This window comes from Penicillium angulare, assembly GCF_028827245.1.
Source record: "Penicillium angulare strain IBT 27051 chromosome Unknown utg000008l_segment0_segment0, whole genome shotgun sequence".
Lineage (NCBI taxonomy): Eukaryota > Fungi > Ascomycota > Eurotiomycetes > Eurotiales > Aspergillaceae > Penicillium > Penicillium angulare.
In genome coordinates this window covers 1,876,150-1,894,701 of record NW_026623167.1, presented here as the reverse complement: position 1 = coordinate 1,894,701, position 18,552 = coordinate 1,876,150, and the positions used below count along the sequence as shown (strand labels likewise).

The window sequence follows — 18,552 nt, the reverse complement described above, 5'->3', positions numbered from 1 at the left end:
GGAAGCATCCAGGCTCCATTGCACTTGTTTCTGGTCTCTTGATTTTTGAATCCGTCATTATCACATTTATCGGCCGTATTTCTGGAACTCCCAGTCACGGTTATCCAGTGGGCACACTTGGCGAGTCTTTAACCATCTCGAAATGCAATGGAAGTGGAATGCATGCTAGACATCATAGTCACAGTCAGATCAGAGATAGCCCCCAGAATAAGTCGTAAGTAAATTACTCACGTTACAGATACCCCAAGCGACAGTGCACTCCTCCGTTGTTGAAGATCCTTGGTTGGCTTGGCACTCGATACCTGTTTGACGTATAGATTAGCTATCGTACCTCCAAACACTCAATCAATCAGCTTGACTGTAAACGGCCCAACGTACACAAGTCCATGATGTGGTTCCGGCAAATAGCACAATTATCAACGACGATATCCCAGGCCCAAAGAGCCACGGCGTTCCACTAGAAGGAAGACATCAGCATCACATCGTCATGATCGTCAACGGCCCCCAAGGTGGCTTTCCGGTACCTTCTTGACTTCGAACTTCTTTTTGCCGTCAGTAGCACCGTCGGCCTTTGCGACAGCTTTACCTTTGGAAGCGGCTGCGCTGGAATCTTTCATCTCGACGTCGGCCATATTTGTCACTGGTTCAGGTCGAGGGATTTGGGTTGGGAGGTGGAGGATGCGGAGGTGGGAGGTGGGAGGTAGATTAGAGTGCTGGGCGGAGGACCTCTCGGGAGGGTTGCTAAGTAGATAGACAACTGACGTAAGGAAATGGAGGTGCTAGGTCAACAAAGAGGACCAGCTTGTAGTTGAGAAAAACTATAAAGTAGTATCTAGTTGCCAGAGGAAGAAAATACCAAAGAAACAAGTGATAAACCAAAAATGAGGCTCCAGTGACTCTGTCCCTCTCAGTTCCCTTACAAACAGAACAAACTCTCTCCCTACGACACTTGGGGGGACCATGGCAGCCAGCAGGAAAAGAATCCCCTATGACCATTTATTAAGCTTTACCGGCTAGTAAACCGCTATCTATACTGTAAGATCTACTTATATAGAAAAACAAGTGAAAGCCGATTGAAAAGATAAGTGGAAAGACACATAGCAAGACGAAAGTGAGTTTTATCCCTCTGGCAGCTATGATCCTTCGTACTCCCACCCCCACTGTCCCAATGTTATGAGGCGGCAAAACCACCTTAGTCATCCGATCCCCGCTGACTTGCAAGTTCCGTCACTTTCCCTTCCGACTCATCTACCTACACTACTTCACCAATTTAGAGACATGTCTTTTCGAGCTTTGTTATCGTCGTTCGCTGCGACTTAGATGCTTTCTTTCTCTTTCTCTATCTCTTTCTCTACTGAAACATCACCTTCTACCTACCAACCATTTTACACCACAACTTCTGACGTTGGAAATATCTTAATATCGTCGACAGCTGCTGAGCAGTGCCAGGACCGGCTTTCTCCTTGATATCCTTACCCCTGCTTTTTCTTAGCGTCTGCCCGTGATTTATCTTCTCTTTCTTCCATCTTTCCAAACTAGGCTGCCTATTTTTCAAGCCAAATCGTCGCCATGTCGACACAATCTCCCCACCCTCCTACCCCAAAGGGTTCTCGCAACAATAACACCCGCCGGCCAGTCAACAAGAAGAATACTACTCCATACGGATCGAAGACCGTCTTGCTCAATACTCCGCCATCCTCTCCGCCGCGCAATATGAGTCCCGCTGGTGTTGCCACCGATTCATCAAATGCCAATAACGTCTATTCCAAGAAGAAGCAGCAACAGCAGCAGCAGCCTCAGCAGCAGCCTCCCCGCTCAGGGAAGAAGCCTAAAGATACTATGAACCGAGCTTCCCCTGCTACTAATGGACATAACGGCCTCAATGGACACCGGTACACCTCTTCTCAATCAAACGGTACCCCGCAGCCAAAGGATAGCGCCTACGCAGGGCCTACCTTCCACGCATCACCTGCGCCGTCGGCATTACCTATTCCCAGTTTCTTTTCCAAGTCTTTACCTGAATCCGACCTTGCGCCAACTATTGAGACTGACAGCGACACTCCCGAGGATGGTGATCTTGAAACGACTCCATCCAAACCTCGATCTCGTCTTCCGCAACCGGCGGCTAATGAACCAAAGCCCACTCCTCTTGATTTTCTGTTCAAGGCTGCTGTGCAGGCGCGTCAGTCCAACAACCCCATGGGCAGTCCTGAGTCGACCAGCCGTGTTTGCTCTCCTCAAACCGATTCTAAAGCTCTTCATTCCAACCCACCGGGTGGTCTTTTCCCATTTGACATGGACTCCTCGGAGCAGACCCGCGCTTCATCTATTGGCCCTTCATTTGCACCCTCTTATCAAGATCGCATGAAGGCCTTGCGCCCTACGAATTCGGGCCCGGCGCAGTCCTCAGAAACAGAAGAGCAGCGACGTATGAAGACCGAGCAACTAAAGCATCTGCTTCTTAATCCTCCTGCCCAGAGGCCAGCATCAGCATCAGTCTCCCCGCCACAAGAATCTCAACACCCTGCCAACTATGGTGCTCGCGCCCGCGGTCATCCCAACATTCCCCACTATGCGACTCCTATGCGAACGAATTCGGGTCCTGCAGCTATGGTCTCTCGGGCCTACTCTCCCGCGCAATACCAGCAAGTGCCTAATATGCCTACTGTGCCTAATAACCCCGGTCGTCCTTCGTATCCATATACGAACGGTCACCATAATGTCAATGGGCGTAATTTAGAGTCACCATTGAGACGGGAAATGCCTTATACCCATTCCAATGGACCATCACCGGGCCCGTATGGCAATGCTTACATGGGGCATGTTTCAGCGCCGAATGTGGCACCTCCTCCGAACAACTATGTTTCGCCCCAGCCGCAGTACGCAACGGCCGCTTTCAAGATGCCCACCAATTCTCCCTCGCCTTCCAAGTCTATTGACACTAAGAAGATGGAGGATGATCTTCGACGCATCTTGAAGCTGGACGCGACACCGGGCATTCAGAGCTCATTTGCCTAATAGTTGTCGGTCTTTTTCTCTCTCTTTCTTTTGCAGGCCTTTAGCTCCATTTCTTTCTATTGCTTTGCTTGTTGATACGAACCTTACTTAGTCTGGTTATGCCTCTCTCTTCTCATGTTTCTTTTTTAATTTCTTGATTGTGCATCTCACTGCACTTCTTTGGCTGATTCATGCGTTTACATGCTTTGATCATTTCGTTACGTTTACTGCATTAGGTTCATAGGGGGCAACCTGGACTGGTCCAAGGTCCTCTCGGTGGTTTCGTTTTGGTATACCTTTCGCTCACGAGGTGCTTGGTTGGAGGTGTTTTTGAGATACGCGGGTTCTGTCTTCTCGGTACATTTTACATTGGGTCGATTTCATTTTCGATTTTTTTCTTTCTTTCTCTTGATGGGAAAGGAAAGGAAATGGTGGTGACCCACGTTTGCATCGTTTGGAGTCGGGATCATTCCAAGTGCTTTGCGTGTCAGGTTGGTTTTGCGCGACGTTCCAGCCGAGGATGGCTATGATATGCATTTCTTTATGTGGTTTCTTCTCATACTGATTCCATCTTTCGAGATGATCACACTCTTTATCCCATTTTCCTATCTTCTTTTCTGTTCTGTTTCTGCAGTGTACTCAACTGGTGAGTAGACTCGGTCGCACTTGATGGGATTGAGCTCACACCATGTTGAGGTCTGTGAGATACCTTCTCTTTTGCTCTTGCGTTGCCTTCTGTGGCCTGTCAGTCTTTACCTACTTTCGTGACTATTTTCGGTGTGAATATCATACCGTCCGCTCCTTATTCTACTTTATGCTACGTAGAAAAGTACTTGTAAGCTAAGAATAAGAATAAAGTATAAGAGATTCCCCGGTAAAAGTCCGTGGAGTGGTCCATAGCAGCCTCGTTTGGGTGTTGTTCCGCTGATCCTAATAAGATCAGGGTCCAAGAACTGGAGAGAGAGACTTGGCAGAGTATATACATGGATATTTCTGTGTATGAAATGACCACAGATCTATACAAATAATGAATTGAATATTCTATAATTCAATTTGACTTAATTCTCCCTCCAAAATAGTCACAGTTTTTCCAGAGCTGACGTGGTCTGGATGTCTTCTGCGTTGCCATCCCCTTTTTAATTCTGGGTCAACGCCACTGAATACTGTCGGCTCCACTTCGCTGACCATTGAGGGTCTCCGGTCTAATTTTACTACACACTCCCTCCACTCTAGAACTTGATTCGATGAGAAGCTGGCAATCGGAGAAATCGTGGTCGATATCATATTGCGACCGATTTGGAACAGTGGAATTGTTGAGAGTCGAAATCACTCCGAGCTTATATTCTACAAAGTTATATACTTGTAATCTCTCTATTATTTTATTTACTTTATAGAAGACTATAGAGTATGGAGGAGACTCTGGGGATAAACTCGTCGATCTTGTCTCGGTTCTGATGAAGCTTAATTGGATGGAGTCTAGACGCCACGGTGGCTGAAATTTGATAGGAAATGTGAAATTACGTAGAATTCCAAGACAAGACACTTTCGAGCCAGGAGAAGTGTCATTTATTTGGATATGGAGGCTCATATGGTTGGTTTCGGGTGGCTGAAGCATCATAATAAACATAGAATCGTAGGTTCCATGTTGGATTGAACAGTATGAATGCGAACATGGAGATATGAGACATTGGAGGTATGAACACGTCAAAGTAGACGATCATCCGTCATTAGATGACTCCATTTGATTCCAAGCATGCTTGTCATTGTCGACATCATGATCTGCATGCCTGAGGAACCTGGATGCGGACAGGGGGACACATAGTACATACAGTTACTAACATAGGGAGACATAGTTAGTAGAGAGAGTGATTATGTACGATGTCGTAGCGGATCCTCAAATCACGGGGAATGGGAAAAATTATTATTCCTTTCTCATCTTCTCCTCCATAGTTTCCCATTCACCTTATTTTCTTGTTTCTTGTGCCCCATTATACATCTATTTCCATTCCCTGGTTGAACTGAACGGGAGTCCGCTTCTCCATGGGTCTGCCCTGATTTCCCCTTCCCAAATCCAAAAAATTTCCCTTACTCTCTCCCCCTCTCTTCCTCAACGACAACACTCCACCATGGCGAATTTGTCAGTTTAATCCCCCCTCATATGAACTGGATGGTAGACCCTTTTTCTTCTTTCCTAGAGAGAGAGAGAGGTCGAAGGCGGGGAACCCAGAACTGAAACTAACCGCCCTGCAGATTGGGGTCAACATGGCGCTCCTTTTGGCATACCATGACCTCCTATGACCGTCATGCCTCTCACGATTCTCCTTACCGGACTGGTCGACACGTCCCTCTCAGTCAAAGTCGTCATGAACCTCTTACATCCATCGCCACCAGCGCTATCGAGTCTCGTCCAGATCTCTCCGGTCCCTACGACGATGAACCCACAAAGGGCGCGACCGTGCAATCCACCGAATTCAACGGCTCCCCGACCGACTTAGATTCTCCGAGCCGCCCTTATTCACCTGGAATGAGATCTACAGCATCAAAGCGACGATCCAATGATCAAGAACCCGGCGAAATTCAAATGCAAAGCTTCCACGATGGCGCTCCGCCTCCTCCACCGGTCGCTCACTCTTGGCGAAAGATCGAACGCTGGTTGGAAAGCAACTACGAAGAATTACTCGATAACCTCGGCGAGGGATGCACACAGAATGATATAAATGAATTGGAACACGAGTTGGATTGCAGTCTTCCGCTCGAGCTGCGAGAGTCATTGATGATTCACGATGGTCAAGAACGTCCCGGTCTGCCTACCGGTGTGCTCTTCAGTGCCATGCTGCTGGATTGCGAGGAGATTGTTCAAGAGCGACGCAACTGGAAAACCGTAAACGATGAATACCTCAGCGCCGCCATGATGTCAACCCCCGTCACCAGCTCCGCTGCTAGTTCCTCAACCGCAGCCCCTCAACAAGGTGCGACATGGCGAAATGATCTCCTCGATCGCCAGGACTCCCAACCACCCGGCGCCGTACAAAAGGCCTACGCCCATCCAGCCTGGATCCCTCTCGCCCGTGATTGGGGCGGCAACCACATCGCAATTGATCTTGCTCCCGGTCCCGCCGGAAAATGGGGCCAGATCATCATCTTCGGCCGTGACTATGATTGTAAATACGTGATTGCTCGATCCTGGGCTGCCTTTTTGGCTACTTTCGCCGATGACCTTTGCAGTGGCCGAGTCAATATCGACGAGGAGACGAACGAAATGAAATTGAAGGTTAAGTCCCAAAATCTTGAACCGGCATACTTGGAAATTCTGCGATGGAGAGTCGACCAGAAGTACGGCCGGCGCCCACCGCGCCGACGTGCTCCTAATGGTATGGGCGCGAATGCTTCCGGGAAAGGCTCTACTCGGGATTCTCCCTATGGTAGCCCAACACGCGCAGAGGAGCGAGGCCGATCCCCACACCGTTTCCCTAACCGCGGGCCGGCACAGAGCCCTAAGACTCCGTTTGGTGTTTCAAGTCCCCTTGCTCGGGTTACTGAGGAAGCTCCATCTGGCCCTGCGGGACCTACGATCTCTGAAGATCCACGAGAGAGCGAGGAGTCGGTTGAAGACTTGCTGGAGGTGTCCACGCCCCAAATATCCAACAAAGAGAATGAAGGATTCCCTGAGTTGAAGGGATCAGAGGCAGACAAGGCCGAGAAGAGCGATGAAGCATCAGGGTCTGGCAATGCACTGGAATCAGAGGTTCTTGGAGAAATGAAGAACGTGGCCATTTAGATTGAGGTCTCTTCGTTTTCTCTTTGTTTTCCTTCCTCAATTCTTTACCTTCTTATTTTCCCTGTTTCCCTTTTCCTTCACTTCGGATTTCATTTTCTCAAGGGCACTGGCGTCTGATGACGAGCTTCTGGATCTACGTGACACTGCTCTGCTTCCGTGTATAGAATTCCCCATGCTTTGTTCTCTCCGGTTTCCGGCTTTGTGGCATCTCATTTTGTAACTTTAGGGAGCTGTTCTTGGTTTCTGTTGCTCATCCTTGTTTTCTGTTCTTCCATTTTCCTCTTCTTGTTTTTCTACGCAAATGGCTCTATGCCTACGGTCTCCATTGATATTTGCCTGTAATTCTATGATGATGCAGTACTAGTTTTCCACTGGTTGGCTCCAGTTACAATTTCCTCATGTCGGACTAGTTCTTCAAGTTGATACATATCCAGTAGATTTTGCATGTATGTACGTACCTGCAGATCGATTTACAAGGTCATAGTCAAGGTCATGGTATCATGCAATCATATCACCCACCATGAACTATGTAGAAGGGTATATGTACATAGTAATTATACTTATTCCCAATCATCATCGTCATCATCATATCTTCCAACCTTCCCACTCTGAATTCCCTTCCTCTTCAACCTCGTCCCCTTGCCTTTCCTCACATCAAACCCATCATCATCCTCACTACCCCCCTCATCCTCATCATCATCTCCCGAAAACTTCGCCTGCACCAAAACCCCCTTAAAAAGCAACCTCTTCTCCAAAACCTTAACACTAAACCCTGCCTCCGTCCCATCCATCCCCCCGACACCCAACCCCTCAAATCCAACAACCCTCTCAACACCAACCCCATCCTTAAACCCAATAACGCAAGGCAAAACCCTTATACCCAGCTTCTCTGCCAAAAAAGGCGTATTCCGCACATCCACCCGTGCAAATTTCACCTCGTAATGTCGTCCTGCTAGCTCTTCAAGTCGTGCATCCATCATCGCACACCGGGCAAAGTCATCATGGGCAAAATGTACTATGCAGCGCGTTTTTTCGGTCGTGAAGTTCAATACACCCTGGTCGTCTTTTAAAGTTGGGTATGTGTCTTCTTTTGTGACGTGGTTACCGGCTTTGGTGGAGCGGTTGGTTTTTTGAGCTGCGAGTTCGGCATTTAGTTGTTGGATTCGGGCCTCGTTGTAGTTTGTGTCTTCCTCGTTTTCGAGGGAGGCGAAGAGCGCTTCGTCGTCTGTGTCGCCATGGTGGTCTTCAGGCATCTTGGGCTTGGATATGCTCTGTTTTGCTTTTTTTGGAGGGGTTGTCACAAGTTGGGTGGGGGTGGTTGCGAGGAATCGATAGCCGTTGTTTTCCCTCTTCTTGCTAGTCTCCTTTTTCTTCTCCTTTTCTTTGTTCTTGTGTATCAATTGGAAAAGGAATTGGCTAGGGCGCCTTGAATTGGTGTAATTGGAATTGATTGGTGATAAGGAGAAAATAGTTTGTAGTGGAGGAGCAGATGATCTTGCCGTAGGTAGCTAGCTCCACATGGTTCTTGGACAGAGTATATTTGTACTTTTTTTTAGATATTGCATAGAGATATAGAGATATGTTTTCTAATATAGGCTTACTGCTATTTATTTTCTCGTTGTTCTATTATGTAGATAGCTCTTATGTTTAGAATATATTAAATTACTGCAATCTCCCTCTGCGCGCCCTAATTTACTCGCGCGCAGCAAATGGAGTATGACTAAGAAAGCGCTAGTCCCCTTTAGGTCATATCTAAAATTAATTTGTATCACGTGACTGCATGTGACTCCCCTGAATGCCCCTGCTGACTTAATCGTGTCTGCGCCGCTTCCAGCCAAATTCCAAAAGTTCTGTTTCCAATTGTTTCTGCTTGCGCGTCAGTGTACGCTCCGGATTTCTCTCTTCTTTGAGTCTGTGCTCCTGTACGGTTTTCACTGTCGCTTTCTTTGTTATACTCTGGTTTTTATTCCTTCACCTCCCGATCTCATCTCACTCCAACCGCTATCATGGGCGAAGATAAGAAGACCGACGACTATGCCGTCGACATGGATAAGCTGGACCAAGGGAACAAGGAATTCGAGGCAGCACCACCACCACCGCAGATTCGCCCGGCTCCTCCCAGCAGCTCGTCTGATAATCCCATCTTTCCTGTGTTGTCGTACTGTGGTTCGTCCATCTTGATGACTGTCATGAACAAGTATGTTCTGTCAGGTCTGGACTTCAATCTCAACTTCTTGCTCCTTATGGTTCAGGTATGTCGAAGGCCTCTTCATGATTTAGCTGCTTTTTAAGCAGTGTTGAGATGGTCACTAATTTGTTAATTGGATATAGTCCCTTGTCTGTATCGCAGCTATTCAAACTGCCAAATCTATGGGTTTCATTACCTATCGTGACTTCAGGAGCGATGAAGCCCGAAAATGTAAGGCGCCCCGCGGATTACTGTTTCACAAAGAATGAACCCTTTTCAGAGTGCTAACTTGGGTATTCAATAGGGTTCCCGATTACTTTGTTGTTGATCGGCATGATCTACACTGGCTCCAAGGCCCTCCAATTCCTCTCGATCCCCGTGTACACTATCTTCAAGAACTTGACCATCATTCTTATCGCATACGGTGAGGTCTTGTGGTTCGGTGGCTCCGTCTCCGGTATGACGCTGTTCTCCTTCGGCCTGATGGTTTTCAGCTCCATTATTGCCGCCTGGGCCGATATCAAGCACGCTGTGGAGAGCAGCGGTGACACCTCGAGCAAGGTCTCGACCTTGAACGCTGGTTACATCTGGATGATGATCAACTGCCTTTGCACTTCATCTTATGTCCTGTTCATGCGCAAGCGCATCAAGTTGACCAACTTCAAGGACTTTGACAGTACGTTTCCCTTTTCCTCAGTCTTCACAGTAATACTTTGGCGAACGCTTTTGAATATGTTTCTAACGGCCTTATTTCTTTTCAGCCATGTACTACAACAACTTGCTGTCTGTCCCGGTTTTGATTGTCGCAACCCTCATTGCTGAGGACTGGTCATCCGCCAACTTGGCACGCAACTTCCCCGAGGCCAACCGCAACGGCATCTACCTGGCCATGATTCTGTCTGGTCTGTCATCCGTCTTCATTTCCTACACCTCCGCCTGGTGTGTGCGTGTCACCTCATCTACCACCTACTCCATGGTCGGTGCCTTGAACAAGCTCCCAATTGCTGTGTCAGGTCTGATCTTTTTCGATGCCCCTGTCACATTCCCCAGTGTATCTGCCATTGGTGTTGGTTTCGTCTCCGGTATCGTCTATGCCGTGGCCAAGATCAAGCAAAGCGCTAAGCCCAAGACTGGCGTTCTGCCCACCTCCAACCCACTTGTCAGTGCCAGCACTCAGAGCATGCGCGATTCATTGCGCTCTTAAAACAAAAACAAAACAAAAAACCTATTGACCTCCCCATAATTGTCTTCTCCCTCTCTTTAAAAGGGGAAAGTTAGCGACAATATTCGTTTTGTTGTGTTCTGTCAACGGAGTCCTTGGAAAACCCACACAACATCCCTTTGCTGAAACCTAATGTGATATTGGGAGTCGCGAAAATCCATTCTGCATGTGACATTATGATTCACGTTTCATTACAGCACTCGCCGGTGCTTCTGTGGTCACCCCTGTATTGGTGCTTGGGGTGCCCAGGTGGCTTTTCTTGTTTCTTCTCTTTTTTTTTTCTGGGAAAAGCTTGCCACGCAGGTTACGGTACGACTTAAAACTTTTTAGTAATTTTATTTCCACCTATTATTTTAGTCGATTCATCTTGCAGGGGCATAGCCTGGTTTTTTCTTTCTCTTTCGAGGCGTCTTCGATGTACATAGCTATGCCGTGTTGAAACAATAGAACTTGTCTTATTGGTTTATTGGTTCTCAGTAATATGAGGATTCTTGAGAACTCATTATTAGTGTAAACCCATTTGAATCTGATTTGTAGCTTCCCAGATGTGCTAACATGTTGTCCATGACGAATCTCGGCGAAATTAACCTCGCCTAAAGAGTCGTGCAGCCGTCTACACAGCGTTGAATTCGAAATAAACTATAGACTGTGGCTCATAATAATTCACGGTATACTCCAGTAATATCTAATATTAGATAGCCTGTCATACCAATACTTAATGTTAACATGCACATGGATGGATGAACACTATACTCTAGCCCGGATCTTTGATTGGCCGAACTCCAAAACCTCCACCTCGGAAACTTCAGGTATATCAAGTCCAGATTCCCATTCACAACTCTCGACTTAACACCAATAAACTCAATCATTAGAGATATATCTCTAATATAAGAATTCTACAATGCCCCGCAAGAAGCAAAAGGGCGCCCCTCCCCGAGCCCAGAGAGCCGGTGGTCCTCCGAAACCAGGACAAACGCCCGTTGCCTCGCAGTCCAAGTCTAAGGGGAAAGGAGCTGGAAATGCACCTAACTCTAAGTCTGGGGGCGATGAGGAAGAGAAGACGAATAAGGCTCAGGCTTCTTTACAGGCTAATCAGAGACCTATTGTGCCGTTTTTGAGGGGTGATCGAATTTTGTTAATTGGAGAGGGTGAGTTTTTTTTCTGTTCTGTTCTGTTCTGCTCTTTTCTGTTTTGCTATACTTTTTTTTCTCAATGTCTATATTTATTCTTTCTTTAATGCTTTTGTTACATATGTATTTTCTCTCGCGATCCGTATGACTCGAATACTGGTATATTCCATTAAGAGTGGATGTATGGAAGAATCACGAGCCATATGCATGGCTCTTCTTATCGATGCTTTTATGTTTACCATGCATTTCATTACATATATTACTGCGATTCATCTATTCATCTCGTTCAAGGAACAAAACTGACAATATCCAGGGGATTTCTCCTTTGCCCGCTCCCTGGCAAAGCAATACAAATGCCGCAAGCTATGCGCCACATGCTACGACTCACAAGAAACACTCATGAGCAAGTACCCGCAAGCAGAACAAAATATCCAAGATGTCCTGCAATCATCAAAGCGAACCAAGTCGCAAGATGAGAATCCAACTCCAACTCCAGACGCAAAAGAGCAGCAGCAACAGCAAAACCAATCTACTGCTCCAAAAGTTCTTTACTCTATAGATGCTCGAAAACTAGGCATCTCAGGCGGAGGAGGCGGCAAAGAAATCAAAACTGGGTATCCTCGCAAGGAGCGCAAAATACCTGCTTGGAAGATTCAGCAACAGAAAGAACAGGGACAAGATGTTGACTCTGACGACAATAGACCCCTGCATAATGGGCCGTGGGACGTGATTTGTTTCAATTTCCCGCATGTAGGTGGGCTTTCGACGGATGTGAATAGGCAAGTTCGTTCGAACCAAGAGCTTCTTGTGTCGTTTTTTAAGGCTTGTGTTCCTCTTCTTTCTGCTGCGCCGGCACCTGTGGATGAAGATGATGAGTGGGATGATGAGGATGAAGATGAAAACGAAGAGGATGATGATGACTCTGAGGATGAAGAGGATCAGTCCTCCGGGAAGGAGGTTCGGACTGGACCTGGACAGATTCTGGTTTCGCTTTTTGAGGCTGAGCCGTATACACTTTGGAACATTAAGGACCTTGCGCGTCATGCCGGATTACAGGTTGTGACTAGTTTCCGGTTCCCGTGGAGCTCTTATGAGGGGTATTCGCATGCTAGAACGTTGGGGGAGGTAGAGGGGAAGAATGGGGGGAGAGGTGGATGGCGTGGAGAGGATAGGGAGGCTAGGATGTATGTGTTTGAAGTTCCTGAGCCTCCCAAGAGGAAAGGGAAGAAGAGGCCGAAGCATGCGCAGCCCCATGCGCACGCGAGGAAGAGAGCCAGAGACGAAGAAGAAGGCTCGAGTGATAGTGAGTGAGGAGTTAAGTCGAAAATAATCGGACCGAAGTAGTGATGGATTCAATGTTGGAAAGGTGGTTTTTTTTTTATATCCACAATATCAAAATCGGGCTTCATATTGGTTCCATTATTGATTGGACCGAGATTAAGCAAATTTCTAAGCAAATTTCATAGTATGTACACTTTCTTCATCTCGCTCTCATCAAAGACCTCACCTGTCGTCGGGTCTTTAACCTGGCCTCTCTCCACTACTCCGAGATTCTTGCTGATTTCCATCAATCGCGACTTACCATAGACCCGGCCATTTGGAAGCACAATAGCATCACCTTCTACGTAACTCTTGGAGTGGTGGGCGTATGGCACTTTGCGAGCCAAATCGTTCAATTCCGTCGAACAAATCGGGCATACCGATGTACTTGTTGATTGGGAATTCGAACTGGATGATGTGTACGCAGAGTGACACAGTGGTGTCTTCAATGCGGATAAGCCGGCAGATAGAGCGATGTGCAAAAGCGGCTGTGACGGTAATGACAGGAGCTCATGGTGGGTTTTCACGAAGAGTTCAGATAGAACCCTCCATCTGTCTTGAGAGAACAGTGACTGTTATGTATGATCAGTTACATAGTTCCTTGAGCTGCGGAAGGGGAAATCAAAAAATGATAAGATCTTTCATACCTTGTAAGGTTCCGCATGGGTGTTCTGGCTGAAAACGAGCAATCCTGCAGCTCGCATGATTTCACTATTATTTTGTAACTCTTGGGTAGGGGTTAAATATTTCCTCGCATGCAGGATAGCTTCAAATTTCTTCGACTGGTCTTGCGTCCGGACTAGTTCAATGTATTGCTGCAACCTTAATTCGAATTCGAGATTGTGCTAGATGTCCATATGTTAGCCACACGCATCCCGTATGATGGAAACCTCCAAAACTCACCTGACTCTTTTTCAACGCCGCTTTATTCTCTCCACACCATTGCAATGCCTCTTTGGTGTCTCCGCGACGTAAGCTCTCGACCACACGCTGGCACTGAGTGAAGACCCCCAGATCGACGAGGCCTTCAATCTCCCGTTCCTGCGCAAGCTGCTTGGCACTCTCCGGATACCCCGATCGAAGCATATGATCAACTAACAGCCTATCTAATCGGACGCGCGACCATTGATCATATTTAACGTCCGCTAGACTCGGGATTTTATGAAGTGCCTCGAGATGATGTATGCGCTTTCGAGATTGAGTGTGAATGCGTCTCTCTTCTTCTTGTAGACTTTCCATCTTTCGCTTCAGGCCCTGCATTCGGGAGATCATAGCATCGAGAGCAGCGAGTGTCTGATCAGGTGTGTGGGTATTGGATAATGAGGCGTTGGCCGCTTCTTTAAGAGCCGGGATGACATTTTCTTTTTCTCGTTCGATAACTCGTTGGACTGTCTTGAAGTTTCTTCGGGCTAGTTCGTGGGGGAGTCGTAGAAGTGGTTGGTCCTGTACAAATCCGCCGGCGGGTTAGTTCAGACTTTCTTATGACGTTGGAGAGCTCCATACCAGAATGAGATGGCTCTCAGGGTTGAGCTTTGTTGAGGTCAGTTCAGCGGCCATATTTCAGTGTACAGGTGGGTCCTGTAGCTCTGGGGTCGTGGAAAGCTCAGGGTTTGCTGTAGGGAAGGTTGGAGGAGGAGTAGTGAGGAGATCCGAAGATCATTGGGATTCTACGTTCGGTTCGGGAGGGGGAAATGCGGAGATAACGGTACGGGTCACGAGATCATCATACAAAGAAATTCCAAGATTCTTGACGACGTTGATATGGATAGTATATTAATCGATATGTAATTTGATAGACACTTTACTTTATTTTACGAATTTAAGAGGCAAAAACAAGGTGTAATCTTTTAGACTAGGAAATCCTAAAGCCTCTTTAAGAAATCATGTGGGGCAAAGGCCGAGAAGTATGAAGGATATAAGGTTGAAGGTTCTATGGTAGAAATGACGTCCTGTGTTGTCGTCCATTTAAAATTCATTCACAATTTCTATACTGTCGTTCTTTCAAAGCTCTCGCACTTACACTCTTGAAGATATCCTTGATCCAGAACAAATAGTGACACCAGTAACTCGAGGTTTGTCTTGAACATCATTCCAATTTTGCATGAATCGAGGCAATATTATTTTCTTAGTTCATAGGGCATACCATACACCATGCCTCAGATAGGGTTGTTCGACATTCCGCCACAGCTCATCTCTTTGGTCTGCAACTATCTATCTCCCGTTGATAACACTTGTCTGACCTTATGCAACCACTCTTTCATGGAATTGGCTCCACATCTAGATACGCTTCTAGGTAGATCGTTTGCTACTGTTCTCCGTGTGGAAGACTTGGCTGAGGGTCTGAGAATCATCCTTTTAACGAGGCTTGTTCGCTATTTGCCCCAGTACTATTTGTGCTTCGCATGTTCAAAACTCCACCTTTGGCGGGAGGTGAAATTACTAGGGCCTGAATTCTTGCACCGAAGGTGTTTCAACCCGCTTCGGACTAAGAGATATTCTTCAGTTGTGCCACTTGAACACTCTTATTACATCTACTCGGACTTCAAATTTCACTGGATACATCTACATCTTGCAATGAGGAGATTTTACCTTGGCCCTTCTTTTGGCATCTCTACAGAATCACTGATGCATACTATTGTAAAACCCATGAACATTGCTTATGACCCAGTAACCTCGTTTCCGCAAGGTGATATGGGACTGATTTCTTTTGAGGCGCGCATCTGTCCTATAGATCCAAGTTCGTGTGTGCGCATTCAGCATATCTGCCTGGTGCAGAGAGATAAAGTGCATCAGAAACTTGACGGGGGTGAATGCGCAAAAGCTTGCAGATTGATTTCACGTTGCCAAGATCATTGCCATTTTGAAGACGAAATCAAGAATCTTTTCAATGACGACGACTTCTATTACCTTATTAAAGAGGGGGATCACAATTCAGGGAAAGGACCCAAAACGGAAAGGAGATGTCATGAATGTAATACAGCCTGGAAGCTTCAGTTACGTGAAGCTGACAAGTCCTGGAAGGACTTAGGTCCGGACTTGGATCCACTCGATTATCAATGGGGGATGAACTTGAAACCCTTTTCATCAGCAGATGGATTTTGGGAAGCCAGCGACCTGCTCGATCATCCCCGAGAACGATTTGAAATGGATCTGGGTAATACAACGCTCGATTCATCCCAGACATTGTCAGAAGAGCAAATGTTTCTTCGGAACTTGTCTTTGCTACAAAGAAAACTCGAAGGGTAATAATGCGAGGTGATGGGTGGGACATGCCACCATGAAAGATAGCAATGCTAGCACTCTGGATGCGATGTCATTTAATTTAATTTTAGGCTCTAGCTATAGATATTTAATAACTCTTAGGGAATATATTCAAAGTAACCTACTTTTGGATATTGCGTCGATATAATCGAGGTAAAAGGGTGTGCACACAAAACGTGTATAAGAGCGTGTGGGAAAACATCTAGAAGCGTAGGTAGGTAGTTCCAAGGTGATAATAGGCAGATATTGGGATCTTATATATACTATCCTCGAGATTCTTACACACAAATTTATTCAAGGTCTACTATGTTTTATGGGGGATGAGTTTCCTAGCTGGGTTGACTATAGTAGGATTTGCTATGCCTATTGTGCAGTTGGGCATATACTTCTGCATGATACTTTACATGCACTGGCCCGCTATACTAATGGGAATATCATATATAGTTACGCAGCTGTTATTGTGGTAAGTAGTCAAACCCCGAAAACATATGGCAGAGCGAATATGAACGCAATAATTCTTTAAATCTTCAAACCGACATTCCCTTTTGACCAAGACTCCGGAAGGCAAAGAACAATAAAAAAGGCACAATATATGGTACAGGAAGTAGACCGCGAGCTAGCAGGGTTTCTTTCTTCCTGGTTATCTAGTCGCTATCATCGCTGTCCTCGGCCTGCTTGGACTTCCGGCGCTCCTTCTTTTCCTTCTTCTCCTTCTTCTTCTTCTTGCGCTCGGCCTTCTCCTCGGCGGTCTCGCCGTCGTGCTTGCGCTTCTTCTTGTCATCGTCGGCACCCTCGGCCTCGCTCTTGGGGGACTCCTCAGCGGCAGGAGTAGGCTCAGGGCGGGCAGCAGGGGCGTCGGTCACGTCCTCAACGGCATCGTAGTCCTTGTAACCAGCCTTCCAGCTAGCAGGGGTCTCCTCGTTGGTACGGCCGAATTTCTGCGAGAAGGGTTAATATAAATATTCCGGAAAGAGTCAAGATCAGATATGATAAGAGGTATCACTTACGTCGAGCTTGCCAGCAGACTTGAGCTTCTTCTTCTCGACAGCAACAGGGCCAAGACCCCAGCGACGGGGGTACAGGTCACGCTCCATGATGCAACGCTTGACCTTGGCGACGACACCGTGGTCGCAAGTGGAAAGCTCCACAGTGGACATCTGGGCAATACCAATGGCAATAGCCTCACCCTTGGTGGTCATGAGAACAACCTCCTCGTGGACCTCAATACCAGCCTCTGTAGAAATATATTAGCTTCATAATGCTCATATGAAGAACTTTTTTTTATGGAATTGCAACTTACCGAAACGCAGGAGACCGGGAATCATCAGCTTAGCACCGTAGCAGACGGCGTTGACAGCGCTGTCCTTAACCACAATACGCTTGTAGGAGGTAAGCAAGCTCTCCAGAGGGCTGATGACCTTGCGCAGGTAGGACTCGTCACGCTGGTTGTCGTAGATCCACTGGGCATCCATGACATCGTGCAGAGTAACCATGCCTTGCTCCTCGTTCATAGCTCCAGAGCGCACACGACGCAGCTCCTGCATGTGAGCACCAACACCGAGCAGCAGACCCAAGTGAACACACAGGGTACGGATATAGGTACCAGCCTCACAGCTCACCCAGAAGACACCGAGGTGACGCTCATTGTCGAACTCGTACAGGTTGCTCTCGTGAATGGTACGGATACGGAGCTGACGCTTGACAGCGGAGATAAGAGGGGGACGCTGGAAAAGAGCACCAGTGAGGGTCTCGAGAGCGCGACGGAACTGAGCCTCGCCACCGGGGATCTTGTCGTGCAGGCGAATGACACAGACATACTCCTTACCGGCACCCTGCTGAGACTTAACCAGACGAGTGGCGCGGTCAATGCAGACAATCAAGCAACCAGTAACCTTAGGATCAAGGGTACCACTGTGACCAGTCTTCTCGGATCTAAAATAATCAATTCGTTTAGAAAAATATTCTTATAACTCCCCTTTTCGCTTGCGATATAATTATATCTTGAGGGATACGTGGGGAAGGGTGGATGGTGAGGTTTACCTGAGGATACGCTTCATCCAAGCCACGACTTCGTGACTGGAAGGGTTGGAAGGCTTGTCGAGGTTGATGACACCGGAGCTGATATAGGACTTCAGGTCACGCTTCAAGGGGGAAGCACCAGCAGGGATGGGAGTGAAGTGACCGGTGCGAACAAGCACTGTGTAGCCATAAAATTAGTCAAATGTTCACGAAGGTGAAGTTTTTTTTCTTCTTCCATCTTTTCCATTCTGGGATACGTACACTTCTCGTAGTTCTTGAGGAGAAGTGGCCATTCCTCGCTGGAAATGTTAGGGCTAATCGCCTCGGGCTTAATGGCGTAGTCCATCTCCTGGTTCTTGACGGCGGCCATGGTGTCGATGGTGTTGCTGTTACAGACCAAAAATTTGTTCGAGGAAATTTTGCGAGTGCGGCAGCTCCAATCCCTAATGCGGTTTAGCGCCCGCATACAGTCACGTGATGTTCCCAGCGCGAAAAATTGGCGTGAAATTTTGCCTCAATGCAGGAATACTAGAGAAGGGGATTTAATAAGATCAATTCGTTTTAAGGGAGGGTTTAATGGAGTCATTTATGACTTGAGGTATTGTATATTCATTCAAGATACTACATGATAGAAATA

General features: G+C 47.0%; 8 protein-coding genes across 8 annotated transcripts; 4 read left to right on the top strand and 4 right to left on the bottom strand.

The window, feature by feature from the left end:
* Nucleotides 1-66: 66 nt before the first annotated feature.
* N7478_011375 (SCF ubiquitin ligase complex subunit HRT1) lies at nt 67-632 on the bottom strand (the record flags this gene model as incomplete). The annotated part of the gene is made up of 4 exons (XM_056927589.1): nt 67-165; nt 232-302; nt 379-457; nt 525-632. The coding sequence occupies 4 exons, from the start codon at nt 630-632 to the stop codon at nt 67-69; spliced, it is 357 nt and encodes a 118-aa protein (XP_056774637.1).
* Nucleotides 633-1,569: 937 nt separating this feature from the next.
* Nucleotides 1,570-3,018, top strand: N7478_011374 (uncharacterized protein; the record flags this gene model as incomplete). Its single annotated transcript, XM_056927588.1, has 1 exon — nt 1,570-3,018. One exon carries the CDS (start codon nt 1,570-1,572, stop codon nt 3,016-3,018), a length of 1,449 nt encoding a protein of 482 aa, XP_056774636.1.
* Nucleotides 3,019-5,281: 2,263 nt separating this feature from the next.
* Nucleotides 5,282-6,775, top strand: N7478_011373 (SMI1/KNR4 family protein; the record flags this gene model as incomplete). The annotated part of the gene is made up of 1 exon (XM_056927587.1): nt 5,282-6,775. One exon carries the CDS (start codon nt 5,282-5,284, stop codon nt 6,773-6,775), a length of 1,494 nt encoding a protein of 497 aa, XP_056774635.1.
* Nucleotides 6,776-7,335: 560 nt separating this feature from the next.
* On the bottom strand, nt 7,336-8,028 carry N7478_011372 (uncharacterized protein; the record flags this gene model as incomplete). The annotated part of the gene is made up of 1 exon (XM_056927586.1): nt 7,336-8,028. The coding sequence occupies one exon, from the start codon at nt 8,026-8,028 to the stop codon at nt 7,336-7,338; it is 693 nt and encodes a 230-aa protein (XP_056774634.1).
* A 753-nt stretch (nt 8,029-8,781) lies between these two features.
* gmtA (GDP-mannose transporter) lies at nt 8,782-10,167 on the top strand (the record flags this gene model as incomplete). Its single annotated transcript, XM_056927585.1, has 4 exons — nt 8,782-9,027; nt 9,107-9,194; nt 9,268-9,639; nt 9,725-10,167. The coding sequence occupies 4 exons, from the start codon at nt 8,782-8,784 to the stop codon at nt 10,165-10,167; spliced, it is 1,149 nt and encodes a 382-aa protein (XP_056774633.1).
* A 919-nt stretch (nt 10,168-11,086) lies between these two features.
* N7478_011370 (25S rRNA (uracil2634-N3)-methyltransferase) lies at nt 11,087-12,626 on the top strand (the record flags this gene model as incomplete). Its single annotated transcript, XM_056927584.1, has 2 exons — nt 11,087-11,333; nt 11,629-12,626. The coding sequence occupies 2 exons, from the start codon at nt 11,087-11,089 to the stop codon at nt 12,624-12,626; spliced, it is 1,245 nt and encodes a 414-aa protein (XP_056774632.1).
* Nucleotides 12,627-12,775: 149 nt separating this feature from the next.
* N7478_011369 (FYV10 family protein) lies at nt 12,776-14,192 on the bottom strand (the record flags this gene model as incomplete). The annotated part of the gene is made up of 4 exons (XM_056927583.1): nt 12,776-13,207; nt 13,283-13,480; nt 13,539-14,078; nt 14,139-14,192. The coding sequence occupies 4 exons, from the start codon at nt 14,190-14,192 to the stop codon at nt 12,776-12,778; spliced, it is 1,224 nt and encodes a 407-aa protein (XP_056774631.1).
* Nucleotides 14,193-16,540: 2,348 nt separating this feature from the next.
* Nucleotides 16,541-18,285, bottom strand: cbf5 (pseudouridine synthase CBF5; the record flags this gene model as incomplete). Its single annotated transcript, XM_056927582.1, has 5 exons — nt 16,541-16,834; nt 16,904-17,130; nt 17,197-17,828; nt 17,937-18,093; nt 18,177-18,285. 5 exons carry the CDS (start codon nt 18,283-18,285, stop codon nt 16,541-16,543), a joined length of 1,419 nt encoding a protein of 472 aa, XP_056774630.1.
* Between the last annotated feature and the right edge of the window lie 267 nt (nt 18,286-18,552).